The sequence below is a fragment of the Chroicocephalus ridibundus genome, chromosome 2, assembly GCF_963924245.1.
Source record: "Chroicocephalus ridibundus chromosome 2, bChrRid1.1, whole genome shotgun sequence".
NCBI lineage: Eukaryota > Metazoa > Chordata > Aves > Charadriiformes > Laridae > Chroicocephalus > Chroicocephalus ridibundus.
The window spans coordinates 88,020,036-88,037,876 of NC_086285.1; the positions used below are offsets into that span (position 1 = coordinate 88,020,036).

At 46.2% G+C, this 17,841-nt stretch overlaps 1 protein-coding gene across 1 annotated transcript in view; it reads left to right on the forward strand.

Annotated features, from left to right (window-relative positions):
* The first annotated feature begins 219 nt into the window (after nucleotides 1-219).
* MYO10 (myosin X) overlaps nucleotides 220-17,841 on the forward strand; it is a 171,883-nt gene continuing 154,261 nt past the window's right edge. Inside the window, exon 1 of the mRNA XM_063326123.1 lies at nucleotides 220-485. Coding sequence (XP_063182193.1) covers nucleotides 465-485 — 21 coding nt within the window. The 5' untranslated portion in view covers nucleotides 220-464. The remainder of the gene's footprint in view (nucleotides 486-17,841) is intronic.

Genomic DNA, 17,841 nt, shown 5'->3' on the forward strand with positions numbered 1-17,841 from the left:
GGGGCCGCCGCACCGGGACGGGACGGAGGAGGAGTCGGCGGCGGAGGGGGGCGGCCGGGGCGGGGCGGGGGCGCGGCAGATGGCGGCGCAGGGAGCGGCCCGGCCCCGGCTCCGCCTCTGGCCCTGCCACGGCGGGACGGGACGGGGCGGCCCCGGGCGTGGGGCAGGAGCGGGCGGCGGCGGGAGCCTCCTTCCTCCTCCTCCTCCCCCTCCTCCTCCCCACCGCCTCCCCCGGCTCCCAGCGGCGGCTATGCGCTGCCGGGACCTCCCGGGCCAGCGGCTCTGAGGGGGCGGGCGGGCGGGCGGACAAAGGCTGCGGGCTGCTGCCGGCGATGGAGCGGCGCGGCGGCTGAGGGCGGCTCGGTGGGGCCGAGCCGAGCCGGGCCGGGCCGGGCCGGGCGGCGGCACATGGTGCGCGGCTGGGGCCCGGCGCTGCGCACCCGCGGGCGGGCCGAGGGGACACCATGGACAACTTCTTGGCGGAGGTGAGCGCGCGATCTTCTTCCTCCCCCTGCCTTCCTCCTCCTCCTCCGGCGTGGGGTCGCTTTGTGGGGCGGCAGCCGGGCGGCGAGGGGCTCCCGAAAAGTGTCGTGGGCGCGTCCCCGGAGCCACCTCGGCTGGCGGGGGGTGCGGGGTGGCAGGAGCAGCCCCCTCGGGGGTCGGGGCTTCGTGAGCGGGCGGGGGCGAGCGGCTCCCAAATTACCCCAAATTATCAGCGTTTCGGCGGCACTCGAGGCCGCCCGCTCGAAGCGGAGGCTGCTGCCGCCGCTCTCCGCTGGGGAGGCTCTCGGCGCTAATTGGGGCTCATTAGAGCGGGGGTTGCCGCAGCGGGCAGGGCTGGAGGCGCCGGTGCCGCGGTTCCGCCGACCCCGGACCCCGCCGACCCCGGACCCCGCCGACCCCGGACCCCGCCGACCCCGGACCCCGCCGACCCCGGACCCCGCCGGCGGCACCGCGGGCTGCCTGGGGGTCCGGTGCGGGTCCCTGCCCTCCCTCCTGTCCCCTCCGTCCCCCGCTGCCGGCGGCGGTCAGCCTCTGAAAGCGTGTCCCGGGGGCGGGGGGGGTCCCTCCTCGGGGCGTCCCTGCGTGGAACCTGGGGGGAGAACTTTTTCCCACCTTGAGTGGGCATACGAGGCTTCAAATGACGGAGGTTTCAGAAGCAGGGCAGTCCTTTTCTTTTAAGGTATGTTTATTAAGCGCATGCTGTTAAGTACAAACAAAATCTTCCCATACGCTGGGCAAAGTAACGAGGTTTAAGTCTTGAGAGTGGTTTGAGCTTTGCCATTATCTTGTGGATCTTGACAACTTCGTCGCGTGGGGTGAGGAAGCCAAATCAAAGGCGCTTTCCTACTTACCCAGGGTATACGCTAAAAATCAAAACTTGGGTCCGCTTGTGCCTCTGGCTAAATTAGCTGAATTTTATACAATGGTATTTCACCAAATCGGTTCAGCCCGCCTAGTGTTGGTGCAGCCTTACGTGAACACAAGGTGTCCAGTATTAATGCAGCGGCTTCTGTGTTGTGTCTGGGTTGTGACTTCTGGTGGCTGACTGCACGACTGCTTTCATCGCACCCTGCGCTGAAGCAGTTGCACTGTCAGGGCTGTAAATACAGGCCAGGCATCTGTTTTACAGGGCTGTGATTAAGCTGCAAAACTGTCCTTTGCCCTCATGGAATAACTTCCCTCCTGTTACTCAGTGCTGCTGTTGATGCTTCCACAAGAAAAAATAGGTGATCTGTTTACTGGAATAGTAATTAGTCAAGTAAAAGAAGGTCATACACCTTACTGCTTGTTAGCTTTTCATTTGTCAGACAACAAAAGTTCTGTCAAGTGCAATAAGAAGGAAGAAACATAGGATTAACTTTCAAAAAGTCTGAGTTAAGTAGTAATATTATATTACTACTTTTTTTTTTCCTGTAGAGGATGTAGCCCTCGCCTTTCAAAAGCTTGCAAGCCATGAGCAATATGGTGTATTAGCCTAGCCTTGCAAAATTAGTCTGAAGAGTCATTCGCTCTGACACCAAGAGCAGTAGCGTGCCCTACATAAAGGTGAAGAAGAGAGTTAATGGTTTTGACTCCCCTATTAGCCAAAATTACTTGCCCCAGGGAAAAAGCAAGTAAATTTTGCCAGTCTGTGTTAGTATTTCAGCATGTACTTATGATAATTTGTGGTTGCTGCATGCAGACTTTGATCTTTCTTAAGAACTCTTACTCCCTTTCAACATGTTGATATTACTTTAAAAGATCAGTAAATATAGCACTTCGGCTTTAATCTGCATCCAGAGTCCCACCCATAAGTATAAACATTTTCCTTCCCTCACACCAGAGCGTATGTAAATTGCATATAGGGAGCATTAAGGCACAATAGCAGCAATGCACTGGGCCTGACCCAGCTACCACAGAAAAACGTCTGTTGAAGGCACTGGATGGAGCCGTTAGCTGGGTAATTTGATTTGTGCAAGGCAGACATCCTGCAGCTGCTCTTTATGAAAATATTTGCTGACTTTTCTGAGAGAATTATTGTTCTCCTGAAAGTAAGTCGCAGGGTGCGGAAGGAAGAGGAGGCAGGATGAAGGGCACAGGTAGCAGGTCTGGTCTGCTCCGCTCCCGTTCGGCAGCGATGTGACTCCGCTGCTGTAATTGTGTTCCGGGAGAAAAGCTGGCAGGTGAGAAGGACGTATACCGGCACTTTGTGGCTGTCATTCCTCGGCGTTAACAGAAGCCTCTGTTCACTGCACTGGAGGCAGGAGTGTGTTCAGGTCCGGCTGTTGTAGAAAAATACTGTATAACTAAAAGGTTTTAGAGAAAAAGCCCCCTGCATTGCTACCACTTCCATATTTTTCAATAGCTAGGTGCTGACTGCAGCCTGCCCTTAGTATATATGATGATGCTCACCGGAACAGGAGGAGGCAGCTGGGTAAGATGCTGCTGGAGCACCAGGACGCGTGCCTTGCAGGGAAGCTGCTCCTGTTGGGACTGGCTGTGGGATAACGCCAGGCTCCCGCTGATCAGCTGACGCTGCCCTCGTCCGAGACTTAACCAGCTTTTTGACTTCTCAGTCTTGCTGCCCAGTGTCCTTCCTTTGCTATTTCTTTTTTGGCTTTTATTCTTCTAGGACGAGAAGCAGTTGTATCTGTCTCCAGAGGATCCTTGATCTCCATCCCTATCCCAGTTTTCTAACTCAGCTAGTTAAAAAAAAAATTATTATGAGTCAAGAATTAGGCTAGAAGAGTCCTTGAAACTTACACCCCCAAAATGCTTTTATTGCTGGAAGATACTAAAATAATTATAAAGTTGCACTCTAAATACAGAGCAGAAATGTTTTTGGAGACTTATGAAAGGTATTTTAGGCTGTTGATTGATCTGTGTTAACTTTTGGTGTTTGAAAGAAGGTCAGTGGTGGAATTGTTAACTTTTTCAGTATAGTTACATAGTTATATTTTCATATATAAAGTGTTAAAACCTGTAGAAATCCCGGAGATCCACACTCAGAATCGAAAATATGGATGTGTGCAATAGAGCCGTTTGGCTGTGCTGCTCAAAACAGCTTGGAAAAAATTGTTCCCATATGTTTTACCAACAGCGAGGGTGCCCACAAGGGAGCAGTCTCCTGTGGTAGCTGAGGTCAGACTTCTTTTTTCCAGTGAGAATGCATCCCTGCTACAAGGGGTGAGGGAAGGAGGAGAGTCATTTCAAGATGAGAAGGAACAGAAGGAAATTTTGCAGAAAAAAGGCAGGAGAGGGAAACTCAAACTGCCCCTTCAGCATCTGAAGTTCCCAAGCCGCCTTTACCAGGGGAAGTGGGTACAGAAGTCAGGTTCATCCTCTTCCTCTCCCGTGGGGGGTCACTTTGCCCTCGGTACGCAGTGCGTTGCACTGAGCCACAGTTGCTGTCCGTGTCACAGGAGGGGTGTTACCACAGCTGCGGTCAGAGAGGGGTTGAGGTTGGAGGGTTCTTCTGGAGGTCATCTGGAGCAAACCTGCCCTCTGAGATGGTGCTCAGTGCATAGCGGCGGCTGCCAGGATCGATTGCCTTTGGTTGCTGCCAAACTTAAAAGACAAAGGATTATTCCGTCATCCCCCTTAATTTCCTCAACGGGAATACAAGGGGCTAGAACAACTCTGTCTGCAGCCTTGGGTCTAGCGCTTCTGGGTAGATGATGTTGAAGGAGAGCGTTATAAAAGCATCATCATTGAGGTTCCACTGATGTTTCTGTAAACATTGCACAGAGGTTTATTGGGAGCTGCGAGGTTGCCTCCATTGAGGCACAGCAGATACACCATGCTTTTATTTTTAGCAGTACTGCTGGTACCTCAAGTTCAGAATGGTTTCCTTCATTTCTACTTTCCACAGATGGAACATGTTTGCTTGTGTACCCTGCTTCAAGGGCAGGGCTCCCAGCATGTGTCCTGAAGGAGCAGGTGTTGAACCTCCCTCAGTGGGAAGGATACGGGGCAAAAATGAATTCTGAGGCTTTGAACTTTGCTTCAGGGAGCTGTCAGAGTAGGTGTCTGCCGAGCCTGGAAGCTCTTATTTCGGTTATGCGGCTTGCAGCACACTTTTCCTTGGTGCTCCTGTGCTGGGATGTTTGGAGGATCACTGCCTCCCAGCGCAGAGTCCTTCGTGGAGACCTTTGAGAGGTTCACCATCTCCCGCAACCAAGCGACCTTGGCCATTCTCAAGTTTCTGCTCTTAAAGTGAAAATCTGGTGATGCTAATAAATTTCTGCATCAATATACACAGATTCTGGCGGTGCTCCGCAGCATAGTGTACACATTTAGGACAGTCTCAGAAGCCTCCCAGTTTTCATTTTGAAGTGTTTTACTGATAGCACAAGTATGGGTCTGATGTTCCAGGTTGTGGTACTGGTGTAAGCTGTGTAGCGTACACCAGCAAAGTTGTGTTTCAGACCGGTGGGGCAAAACCATCATCCCATGAGCGGTGGCGTAAAGGTTACATTTCTGGAGGGCTTCTGAGCACCAAAGCCATGCCAAGAAGGAACAGTGCCTCTTCCGGCTGTTGACGTTGGCTGCGTTTTCCAAAGTTTCTGAGCTGTGACTCCTTCTCATATTTAGATTTTTTTTAAAGCCGATGGTTGTTTTGACAGTAGTTATTTTTAGGTTAATTAAAGAGCAATATGTTTTGAGTAGAAAGCGTTTCAAGGGGGCTGAAGACTACCTTACTGAGTCGGAAAGAAAAGAAAGGGTTTTTTTTTGTAGGTTTGTTTCTGTAAGTCGTGAAATTGGGTTCAGTTCATCAGTAGCACGTCATCGTAACTGCCTACTCCACGTACTTCACATGTGCCTTTCATAAGACACATTTGTGCAACTGAAGCGTAGTCATCATCGCTGGGCTGGAGCCTAGCAGCCCTGCTGGCACCATGAATATTGTAAAATGACACAAGAATTCTCTTAAAGCTGCAAAACACATAACTATTGAAATTAGCAATAGAGGTGCTACATTGTGCAGGGTCTGTGTGTGGTTTTTTAGGTATGTTCAGTCAGACTCCAACCAAAGGAGAGCTCTGAACCCACCCCCACTGTTACAGAAGTCTCGGCTGCTTCTGAGTCTTGGGTTTTTTTTTTTCACCACCTGGTGACACCTCACCAAAATGCTTACTCTTTTTTTTTTTTTTTTTTCCAGTCTTTCCCCTGATTGTATGTTTGTGTCAGCACGTTGTGTTTAAGCTATTGTGCTCTAACCAGATTTTCTTTCTTTACATGTATTTTCATTTGGTGAACCCTGTGTATGGGTGTGAAGGTTGCAGAGCTCTTTGGCTCTTCTTTTTTTTGATTTTTGGAGCTGTCGCACAGCCTGCTGCCCAGTGAAAGGGAATTGGGTTTGAAAGTGTGGCCAATGCCAGCTTATTTTTGAAGCCGAGTGGCACGGGCTTTTATCAGAAAGGCTCCACAGTTTCTTTTCCATGATTCTGTGGAGGCGGCAGAGGACCACTTTGCAAGAGCGAGGGAAGCAGAAAGGAAGGAGAGCTTGAGCTTTTTGTCTTCTGAAGAGTTTAGTGCACTGGTCCCATGAGTAACCTGAGAAAGCCTGTAATCTTTCAGTGCTGTTCTTGCCTGAGCGTGCTGCAAAGGATGGAAGGAAAAGCTTGAGGCCCCTCATCAATAACTGCGCTGTCGGTGATAACCACATTGTGCTTCCATTGTGGAGATTGTAGCCAAATCTTGGGTTTCAGCTTGGTAAAACCAATATAGTCTCATAAATCTGGGGGGTCTTTTGCTTTAGAAGATAGCTCAAGGAAAATTGGTAGGTCCTTGGCTCTATGCGTGGGTGCAGATGTGTGTGTATTTATATAGCGTCACTGTGTTTGCACAGAACAAATCCAGACCTAACCCCTAGCAAGTGAATAACATGCCTGCTTTTTTTTTTTTTTTGGCCCTTTTTTAAATTTTTCTTTTAATATGGGGGGTGAATATTGATGTAACTTCAAAAAAAAATTATAGCAAGAGAAAGGTCTTTTTGTGTCTCTTGGGCGGATACAGCCCCAGCGGAAGGTGCCGCAGTCTCCTGCGAGGGACAGGAGCAGCAGCTCCATCCCTTGCCTGGCCGGTGTGGTGACTGCCCGTTTGTCGCAAGTCCTGGAGGGAAGCCTGTCCTCTGGGTAGTTTGATCTCACCAACCTTTTTGGCCGCAGGGCTGGTATTTTTGCTTACTGAATCACAGTCCCCCAGCTGTGGTCAGAACCAGGAACGTAGCTTTGGGTGGAGCACCAGTAGAAGGGCAGGAGGTAAAATGTCACCGTGAATTAAGACTTTTGCTGAGGGGAGGAAAAAAAGAATTACCAGCCTTAAGTCACTAATTGTGGCTACTTTACAAGTTTAGGGATGTGACCTCAAAACTTGGTAGATTGATTATGACTTCAGGCTTGCATGTGAGGGTCATGGCTTAGGCATTCTCATTTCTCTTGATCTTCCTGTTATTTATCACTGCGTGACATTTTAAACCACTAGTGAGACATGCAGGAGGATGGCTTCATGTCAGAGCAACAGTTCAGGGCAAGTTTTGGGTATTATTGGTTCAGATTTTGCATGGTGGCTTTTTTATTTATTTAGGATTTTTTAAGATGTCCTATGTACATCTGAACTTTGAGCATTATCCATTGGTCATATTTCCTGTAATGCAACTTTGTTTTGAACAACCTCCTGATTAAGAAAAGTTAAGTGGATTATTACCCTTTTGGTTAGAAGTCCGTTAAGTAGCTTAAACACTCCAGTCTTTTAAAGACAGGACTTCTCAAAGTTTGGACGCAGAATGGGAACTAATATTTATTACCCTCCAGATCTGCCTTGTGAAGTAAACTATATCCACACTGAAGCAGAAATTACCGCTTTGTTACATGGAAAATATGAGCATTATATTGGAAAAGTATACCGGGAAAGGTTTGTTACAACAGAAGGAATGTGTAAAGATTACTAGTATTTCTAACCGTACCTGTGAGAAGGAGGAGGATGTTAGAGGAGAACGTACTGTCCACTCCTAGACTCATTTCTGCAAAGTCAGCGATCAAGACTGTCATCTCAGGTAGGTCCCAATGTCATTCATCCTTGTTCTTGATGTCCTCAGCTCGATGGTTAGCGTAAAGCCAGGTCAGGGGGGTGTCTGGTGGGTGCTCTGCAGGGAACATGTCATTCCATGGATATCAGGACTGGCCAGACCCTTTCCCACTGCAAACCAGCGACTTGACTGGGGAAGGCTGCTGAGGTGTTTCAGCTGTAAACACTTCACACCTGTGCTTGTTTTACTGATAAATGGAAATACTTGCTCTTTATTTAGGCGCTGTTTTCCTTAATGGCCAAGTGACTGTTTTTCAGTCTGGCCTGTAAAATGTTTTTCCTTATTAAATACCTTACTAGGAACAGACGCGATTTTGGTTCAGACTTGAAGCATGGCAAAAATTAGTGTTTGTTTGGTTTTACTGACCAAAGTAAACATTTCCATTTTGTGTAAACCTCTTCTGTAGAGGGGTTTAACACACAGTTTCCATACGAAATCTTGTAAGTTTTCCTAGTGAGCAATTGTGCTTAGTTATTTTTCACTAAGAAGGAGCAGCCACAGCCAGTAACCGTAAAAAAACCCAACCAAACAAAAAAAAACCAAACAACAAAAAAACCAAACCAATGAAAAAACAAGCAAACAAAAAAAAAAAACAAAAAAAAAAAAAAAAAAACAAAAAAAACAAACAAAAAAACCCCCAACAAAACCAAAGAGCACTCCAACCCTTTTAAGACTTTGAGGAAAACTTTTATGGTTTACTCTTTTGTATAGAAGCCTTTAAAAATGAAAAGTACTGGTCACTTGTATGATTTTCTGAACTTGCACTGAAAATTGATATCCAATACATCTTAAGTTGGATTTCTTAGGTGTTTGAGTGGCCCTGCCCCCAGTGGGTAAATATAAGCATGTTGGAGCAAAGCCTAGATGAGGGAGTCAGTATAATACCTTTTACTGTTTCTAGGATTAATGGCACGTTGAAGGAAGACATCCTGGCAGATGGACTTTATCAGTCTCCTGTACCATCTAGGGGCCTGCCAGACTTCAGAGTTGAATAGGGTACCCGTATTTGTATGCTAATACATTTTAGCAAATGTATATTAGCAAATATTTAAATTGCTTCAGTGGGACACTTTGCTTGGATTATGGTATCGGACTTTCTTTTCTTTGAAAGTATGTAATCTTCATCTTGTGGCGAGCCTCGCTAGAGATTTTTGAGTTCATGTTAAGCGAAGGTGAATATTGAAGAAATCAATATCTCTCTAACCCATCTCTTTTATCGGATAAATCTTTCTGTGAAATGATTTGGGTCTTGGTTTTGTTTCTTTCCACATGAGGGAAAGAGGAAGGAAGAGAGGGGAGCTCAGTAGGAGGCTCGAGGAGCCAGGCTGTGCCTTCCCTGGTGATCCTGGCTGGTGGCGTGCATGGGGTGAACGGCTGGGTTGGAGGACTCGGGAAATAAAAGGCGAAGCGCGCTTTGATGTGTTAGTGTTGCCTCTTCCTATATATTCTTGGGAAACTATTCATAATCCTTTTATTATAGGTCAGTGATACAAGAGTGTGTTAATACAAGTCTCTGTTTTGTTTTGGAGCATGCCCTTATGGGAGATGCCGTAAGGATACCTTAGCAGGGGAAAATGTTTGGTTGTTGCTTTTTTGCCTGGGGGCAAAACCACATTCCCACCCTGCGCAAGTTTACCCAAGGGTTTTTTACCATGGGATGTCTGCCTCTATACTGGGGTAGTCATTAAAAGTACTGAGGGTTTTGGGGGTGGTTTTTCATGTTCTTAACTTCTTGACGTGGTAATGCCGGCAGAGTGGCACCTCGCTGCCCAAGGCTGCCATCACAGTCTCAAAGTCAGGATTGATTTTGGTGCCTGTAGCATACCTGGGGTAGGGACCTGAGGCTCAAGTGGTTGATGAGTGCTAGCTATCATTAACTCCAGCTGGAATTACAAAGCTGAGTCTTTCTGAAAGCTGTCATCAAAGTTAACAACCCCAAGCCCCTTGGCCCTCTTTCTCCCTCTTGCTCTTACAGACCTTCAAAAGGTTTTAGAAAACTCGTTTTGATGAACTTCACAGCATCTGGAGAAAACATTTCTGTAGTTCTTGAAACGATGTTGGACTGTCAAAACGGTGCTACTGGCGAAGCCTTGCGTGGTTTTGATGTTGTGCGCTGCATGTGTCTACTCTCTTTCTTCCCGACCTCGCTAACAGAAATTAGGGGGATTTCTCTGGAAATATTCTCACGCCTCCCCTCTGCATTCAGCCAGACTGGCCCCGGTTTTGGGGACAGGAGATAAGAGAAGTTTATTCCTTGTTTTGAAGAAATATTGATGTTTATAGCGTTAACGGAAAAGGATTATTTGGTCCTATTTTAGTTGCTGTTGTTTAATGCGCCATTAAAATGTTTACTCATATGAAGTTAAATATATTTGTCAAGAGAATGGGATTGTTGTTCTCATGATGGTGTTTATCCTGAGGAAAAGTCAAATCCCTTTGTTTAATGTACCCATCTGGTTTACAGAAGCAGCGGAGATCATTTCTATTTGGCCATTTTAGCGGGTCAAAACCCAGCTGTGTATCTTGGTTAGGGTATATTTTTATTTGCTTCAGAGAGGAGCCAAGTTGGCAGGACACCGAAGTTCACATCGGGACAAGGAGTAGACGCCGATTCTGTAGGTCAGACTTCTCGCTTTGTTGGTTGTCATCGTGGTTCTCTCCCCCTTATTAAGTATAGACTGAGGTTTTGTGATTAGAGTTTATCTCCTCGTTACAGCTTTCTGGTGATGGGTACGATGGATACGTTTGTTTGGTGTGTGCAAGCAGTTAGTATATTCCCTAGAAGAAAATGAGAGCGGTGTTTGCAGGAGGGCTTTGAAGGGTGGCATTTCCTGCTGCTTTTCAAACTGTGTACCAGGAGTGTCCGATGAAGCGAGCTCTTTGTTGTTGAAACTCCCAGAGTTGGATTCTGCCGCGTGATACTTGATAAGCTATTTCCAGGGATAAACAAACACAGCAAATCTGAGCTAGAAAATAGAATTTGTGCAGCAGCTCTGCTTTTTTCCCCCCTTGCAATTACATTTCTAATATTTTGCGCGCCAAATCTGAGAAGTTTTAACAGATGGCAGATGTGATTTTGGCATAGAGTTGCGCAGCGCCTGCAGCAAAAGGGCGATTCTCTGTTTTGTGTTAGTTTTGAGAGTCTCTACTCCCAATTTCTGTTTTTGTCGCACCGTTTCTGCCATCATTTTGCTTTGGTGATTCAGTACCTTAAATGACTACAACCCTGGTGCAGTGGTATGCTCCCTGGGTTTTTTGTACAGAAGCCCATCAATAAGCTTAATTGTAATGTAATGAAATAGTTGTGTCAAACTTTTACTGTGTAGTTACACCGTTGTCAGTAGGATGCCTTCGTACTGTGCAGTTAAGGTGGAGAAGCCATCAGTAGCTGGTGGAGGACAGAGGGTGGTACCCAAATCTCTGCATTTTCTTGTGAGTGTCCGGTGGCCCTTGTTTGGTGGCTTGTTCTTAGCAGTCCTTACTGAGTGCAAAGGGGAAACATTGAGTTGTGGGATCCTTTTCCTTCGGCTAGTGATTCAGCTTTTACTGTGTTCCAGGTGCTTCTGGAGTCGGGCAAATACAGGCTGTAATCCTGAATTTTGATTTCTTGAACTTGTGTGCTGCGTACAGAAGCACTCCTTTATACTGCTTGCAAGTATTTGATCTGAAAAGTGCACGGTCGCTTTATGCAGTCAGAGAGGCCACAAAAGCTTTGCTGTTTTCCAGGGAATTTTGTTTTTTCTGCTGGAAGGCGTCAGTGTTTTCGGTAGACAGCATGAGCTGTGTCTGAGCTGGAGCACAGGGATGTGCCTCCTGCTCTACGTGTAGACCGGAGTCGTCTCTCTCTGGGAAAGAAAAGTAGGTGCGTGTTAATCAGTGGCTAAATTGAAGGGGCAAGAAGGGCTCAAGGCAGAAGAGGTCTGGACACCTGCAGCAATAGATCATGGGTCACGTCTCTGCGGGGACGGCCTGAGGCTTTCCTGGGGAGGAGGAGTAGAGGAGCAGCAGTCAGGCTCTGAGCAGGAGCAGCAGATGCTTTAGCAGGACGGCTGCTCAAAGGGGTCTCCTTGTCCAATGGGATAATGATGCCTGATAGCTACTGCTTTAAAATGCATAAATTAAGCTCTTTTTTGGCTTTGCAATTCCTGTTAAAGTCAGAGAACAATCTTCTGTTGCTGTCCTGAGGCCAGCTGGAGTTTTCCTAGCTGTAGGTTTTGAGTGTGGGGTTTGTTTTTTTTTTTTCTGGTTGGGTTTCTGGTATTACAAATGCCAACATTTTGGAAAGTCTTGCTTTTTAGGGTTGTCTCCTTCAATCTTTTTTTTTGTCAGTATTGAGCAATGACGTGCTTCTGGATAGTTTCACATAGGCTTATTGGAGAAATCTGGGGTTATTCTTGAGAAAGCTGCAGTAATTTATGTCCTAAAAAATAGGGCTTTGGCATTTGTTAGTACTGCTCTGTTGGTGGCAATATTATTGTAGTAAAAATTGCCATTTTTGCTTTTATTGAAATTCCTGCTTTGATTTTGTTGTCATGTGATCATCTTTCCCCCTAATTTTGTTCCAAATGATGTACTAGAGAGTAACTAGTAATCATCAAGTTGCTCTTTCTCTGTAGAAGAGCAGTCATGGTGCTACCACTTGCACTCCAGGAAACAGTTGGATTTTTATCAGATCTTTGTAAATGTGAGAAGAGGAAGAAATCCGAAGAGATCTCTGTCAGGTAGGGTGAGAGCTTTACCCGAGACTGCGGGAGGCAGCCTGTGCTTGGGACCATTGGGAAGTCGCTCTTTACATCTTCACCTGTGGAAGGGTCTGAGAACCACCTGGAAGCTAGGATGCTCCACGTATGTGCTTTGAAGAAAGGCCGTGCTAATAAGCTGAAAGCTATGAAGCTGCTGCTTCTTTTGTGGGTGTCAATATTTATTGAGCTTGTCGATACTTTATTCTACTCCAGCTGCAATGCTGTGCTGTTGGTTCCTTTCCCTCTTGCCAATGAAGAGGAGAGGGGTGGGGAAAATAGTGCCTTGTACTCTTTGCCCATGCAGATCTACATACGATATTTCTGCCTTCTTTTTGTAATTATCTGTTGTTCCTTTCTAATGCTGATGTTTCCTAACATTCTTGTATATTGCATGTGCTTTTTTCTGTTCCTTAAATTTAAGTAAATGATTTGGTGCAGCTGGGGGAATGTCTGCATAGGAGGAAACATGTTGCAATGAGTTGCTTCAGGATTATTTAAAAGCAAAAAAAAAAATGCGATTGGTTTGTATATCTGCTCCCTCTTTCTGACTTTGTAGTTGGAATGAAGTGAAACAGATTTTTTTTTTTTTTTGCCTTTTCTTTGTTTGTTTATTTTTCAATGACCTGGGAAGTTTGACAGCTCAAAAGCCATACTGAGCAAAACTAATAAAAACATCTGAATAGCTGAAACTTTAAACCCTGATGGAAAGGTGGTTTGTTGAGGAGAAAAAAGGTCAGAAGTGGTAACTATTAGTGGCTATAAATAAAGAGTTACTCATTTAGGCTCTCAGACGGATAAGAGAGAGAGGTTGTTCTAGTTTTTCATCTTTACCGTGTGGTAAAAAATAAGGTATGTCATGCCCTGCCATTTTTTTAGATAGCTTTAAAAATAGCTGCACTTGTGCTGTTTTCCGCTCAAAGAAAGGTCTTCAAGTATACTTGTGTAAATGGCAAAAGCTGCTTGGCCCCAGTCTGAAATAAATACATGAATTTATAGATCATTTCACTTTCAATAAGATGTGTTCCCTGCAGGGCAGCATCTCTATTCTGTCATTCCATTTACAGTTTTGATAAAATACTGGATTTTGTTCTAAACCAATATCTGTAATCGTGCCAGCAATATGGAAACAGTGTAGGGAGTAGCTAATGTGCACCTAGTGGGTCAGTAGGTCTTGTCTTTTGGCAAATAAAACCTGGGGAAGGAGCAGGCTGATTTTCTTCCTTGGGGTCACCTGGTGTGGTGGTGAGGAGGAGGCCACAGAGCAGGGAGAAGCAGTGATGTGCTGAGACTCCCCCGGGGACCCTGGAAAAGCCCTGAAGACCCTGGTCCCTCTGTGGAGTTTAGGAGCGGCTTCGGAGGGGTGGCAGGTTTTCCCAGTCTCCAGATGCTGGGATTAACCTTTTCCAGAGGGGCTCCTTCTGCAGTCTGTGTCGTTGGGTTTCTTGTACTGCATACGGTGCTGATCCCAAAAATTGCATTTTAAAAGTCTTTACTGCAGCAGCAGCTACCTTTTACACTTAGCTTAGTGTGTTTCAGCCTCATTAAGTGAGCAGCTTGGGGGCTTGCATGAATAGCTAAATAATAATTAACCTCTCTTCGACTTCACTGCTGCGGAACTGGGACCTTTATCTTCAGACCTGGATTTCTTCTGTCGTGACCAAGCATTGACGCTTGCCGTGTCCTCTTTCCCCTTTAATGCTGAGCGCGTTTGTGGATGTGTTACACTTCTTAGGCTCCTTTGGATAGTCATAATAAAGGTGCCATGCTCCTGGGCTTATCCTCAGTCGGAAGACATTTAGTTTTGAGCGTCCTACTGGCTGTGTGTCCTTATGGGGCATGTTGCACAGCAGCTCTCCAGCAGCCGAGAGGGCTGTTTCAAAGGTCTCCCCGGAGCCGTGGGTAGTAGAGGCAAGGACCGTTTGTTCCCCATGGTGAGCTTTGCTTCTCTTATCAGCAGACGTTGGCAGTTCGCAAACACGCGGCTGCGATAGTGGCTTCTGGCGTGGGTAGGTTTAAAGGCACAGGAGAGTTCTAGGGTTTCGGTGATGTATAGCTAAGCTATGTGATCATGGCTAAAGATAACAAACCCAAAACAAGCAGTGGGAGAAAGTGTTGAGACTTGGGGTTCTGAAGTTTGGTGCCTTGGCTTGCATAATATCAGGATGTGTTTTCCACAGAGATTTAGCTGCTGATGTTGCTCTACTTAAATCAAGATCTCTTTACTTATTCTAGCAAGGCAGGTAATGATGAATGTGGGACACGCAGTTCCACCTGAATTAGAGAAGAGTCGTAATGTATTTAAAATTAAGCGTGTTCTGAAATACCTTGTGGTTTTGGCCTCTAGCTGGGTACAAGTTGCTTGTCTTCCTACATCTCACAGTCCAAGCTTGCCATGGTAGAGGTTATGAACATCTAGGGAAAGATGTCCCTGACCATGGCAAGGGGAGTGTTGAACTAGATGATCTTTAAAGGTCCCTACCAAACCAGTCTATGACTCTGTGAACGCTGTCCCTGTTGGGAATCAGGAAACCCCCAAAATTCCACTTAACAGTAACCGGTCAAAATGACTGAAATCCAGTAGGTAACGACTGCTGATCTTGGTACAAATTGCCTTTAGATAGCAGTGGCCGTGGCTCAAGTGTAGCTTCTGCAAGTCTACTCTCAGGCTTACTAAAGCACATGCTGAAGTGCCCTTCTGCATCGCTGCTGTGTCCCCCCCCAGGGGCTCACGGGGGGTGACACAGCCCCACCTAAGCCACGCTGCCTCGTCCCCCTGTCACCCGGGAGTGCTGGTGTGGCCCTGGCAGCCGTGTCCCCGCCGGTGGTGACGAGGGCGGGAATCTCTGCCACAATCGGGTCTCTGTGCTCTCCGCACAGATGCCGCTTTGTTAACAAACGACTTGTCTAACTTACTACCGTTTTTTAACCCGTCTCAGTGTCATTGTTACACTGATTTCCGTGTGACTGTAGAGCTGCTTTTACTGCAGGCATGTTCCTGGAAAGCTAGAAATGAGTTTTTTATTTCTAATGATTTTTTTTTTTTTTAAATTAAGCCAGTAAGCCATCTCCTCACCAATGCAGTGCATGGTGGCATGTGTTGAAGGAAGAACATTTACCACCGGTGACTTTTATAGTGGAGGCGTTCAGACTCCGATGACTTTTAAAGTGGAGATGACTGTGAAGTTCCGTAGGAGATGTTTTGGCTTTTTAGGAAGCTGTCCTTAAGAGATGATTGGGTTTTGGGAGAGTGCAAATGTTGCTACCATATTGGCCCCCAGAAGGCTGAGTTTCAATGATGCTTCCTTTAATTTAGCAGAGAGGAAGCAGTGCAGCGTATGAAGTCAGGAGTGAAGGAGTCTTGTAGTTCCGAACTCTGCTGAAGAAATTGAATTGTGTTGGGACTGGATAGGGGTAATTACGTGCCAGCCTGTGTCCTTCAGGCACCAGATGGTATCATGAGACCTGCTGTTAGGAGGGACAAAAAAAAAAGTCTGAAGTTAGAGACATCGTGTAGAAAATAGATTTAAAGAAGAACCAGACATTGCGCGCTCCTTGAAATGAGCGGGAAGAAGCTGCGTATAACACTATACACTGTTGTGTAAAGTAGCAACTGAGTTTTACAGGTGAGTAACGTTCAACACCTGGGGCGCAGCACCGTCCCGGTTACTCACACAGCGACCTCGGGGACAGCGGGTGTGGATGTGTCTGCGCTGGGGGTGATTCACAGCCTGCCCCTGCTCCCTCCGCAATAGTCAGGAACGGATTTGCTGGGAAACACTTCTGCTGGAAGCTTCTTTTTGCAACGGAGGGTCCGTTGAGTGGAATCACATATTTTATTTCTGTAAATGTGTCTGTAAAATATTTTTAGGCAAAAAAATAAATGGATGCAGTTTTATCTGAGGGAGAGACTTGTATAGCATGTTGGGGTAAAAAAAAAAACAAACTAACTAACTTCTTGCAAGTTGGCTAGTGATGTGTATTACGTGTGGAAGTTGGATATGTTTGAGATGGGTCTTAACGTGATCTTGAGGAATTAAAATGAAGCATGTGTCTGTACTTCCATCTATGTGCCTAGATTTTGTAGTTGTCCTGTAGAAATGGGGTCTTGCTTATGTGAATACAAGGTGGGGTTTAACTAACAGGAGAAGAAAACATCGTGCAAGCATGTGTATATCTGAAAAAATACACAGAAGTTCTGACAGTCACATTTGTGCATAAACAAACATGCTCACGGCTATCTGAAGATGAACGGGAACTGAAAACGTGACCAAAACAATATTGTGTAAGTGCTCTCTTCAAAAGATCTCGGTGCAGTGATAAACGACTGCCAGAGTTCAGCTGTGCTCATCGTGTACGTGAGCAGCTAGAAATATGATGAAATTATAGTCACTTCTTCAAAACAAAGACAAGTTGATACGTGAAACAACAGGGAAGTTGTAGGAAGACCGGCCCATGAGCAAGCGGGAAGGTGATGTCATGTGAACGCTGTCGTGGGATTTGGATGATTTAAACTGCATCGCTGCATCTGCCAAAGGCTTGCAGCCCTCAACAAGTAATTCAATCTGCTTTTGCCTCGCTTCTCTAGTTGCAAAATACTACAGGATTTTCCATTTACAATGTTTATTTTTCCCTTTTCCCAGGTAGAGAGGTGTAGCACGTAAGGCGCTCGCCCTCACCAAGCCCTTGCGCTGATGCAAAAAAAACCCAGATCTACTGCCCCTGCTGAGCAAGGGGCCAAGTTCTGGTTGACTTTCTTGGTGAAGGAGCAGGCACATTAGTCCTTGTGGTTTGCAGTATTTTCCGCTGCACACATGAAAGTAGTGTGGCGCTCCAAGGACTCAAAATTAATTTCCTTACAGGTGAGGAAGGCTCTGTTCCTCCCTGCAGAACAACGTTATGTTATATGCCGCACAGGGAGTTAAAGGCAGTATGTGCAGTAAGCACAAAGTTACTGGGTTTGAGTTTATGGCTTCTTTGAAAAGAAAATTGGTTCTATTTTAAGGTCAAGTCTTTTTGGCCGGCCAAGTCATTTTGACCAGCCAAGTAAAAGCTTGGCGGAAGATAATATGGAGCTGGCAGTGGAGGAACACACTGCCACTGCAGTACTTACTTGCAGTAAAGCTTTAAGTGGCTTTTCGTGATTCCTACTGCGCTAGCATTAAGGAGGCACCAACTTCAGCAGAACTGTTGCATGGGGTTGGGTTTTCTGGTAATCATGAGCAAGATACTTCTCAGATGTTCTGTTGCTCTTAGACTAATGATAAGAGGCTTCTTTTTTTTTCATTTTTGAAGAGTAAAAATACCATTTTGGCTAAAGCCATCTCAATAATCAGTGACATGCTTAAAAACACTCACTTTTTTGAAATGACGCTTCTGAGGGTAATTCAGTAGGGACAGGTACCCCTCTGGGTGACCAAGTTTGAGCATTTTTCCCAAAGGAGGTCTGGGCTGAAGAAGCACTCATTCCTTCTTGGGCATGCGTCACGTTCACATCAGCTGAAATGAAGCACATGCTCTTTCAGGCAA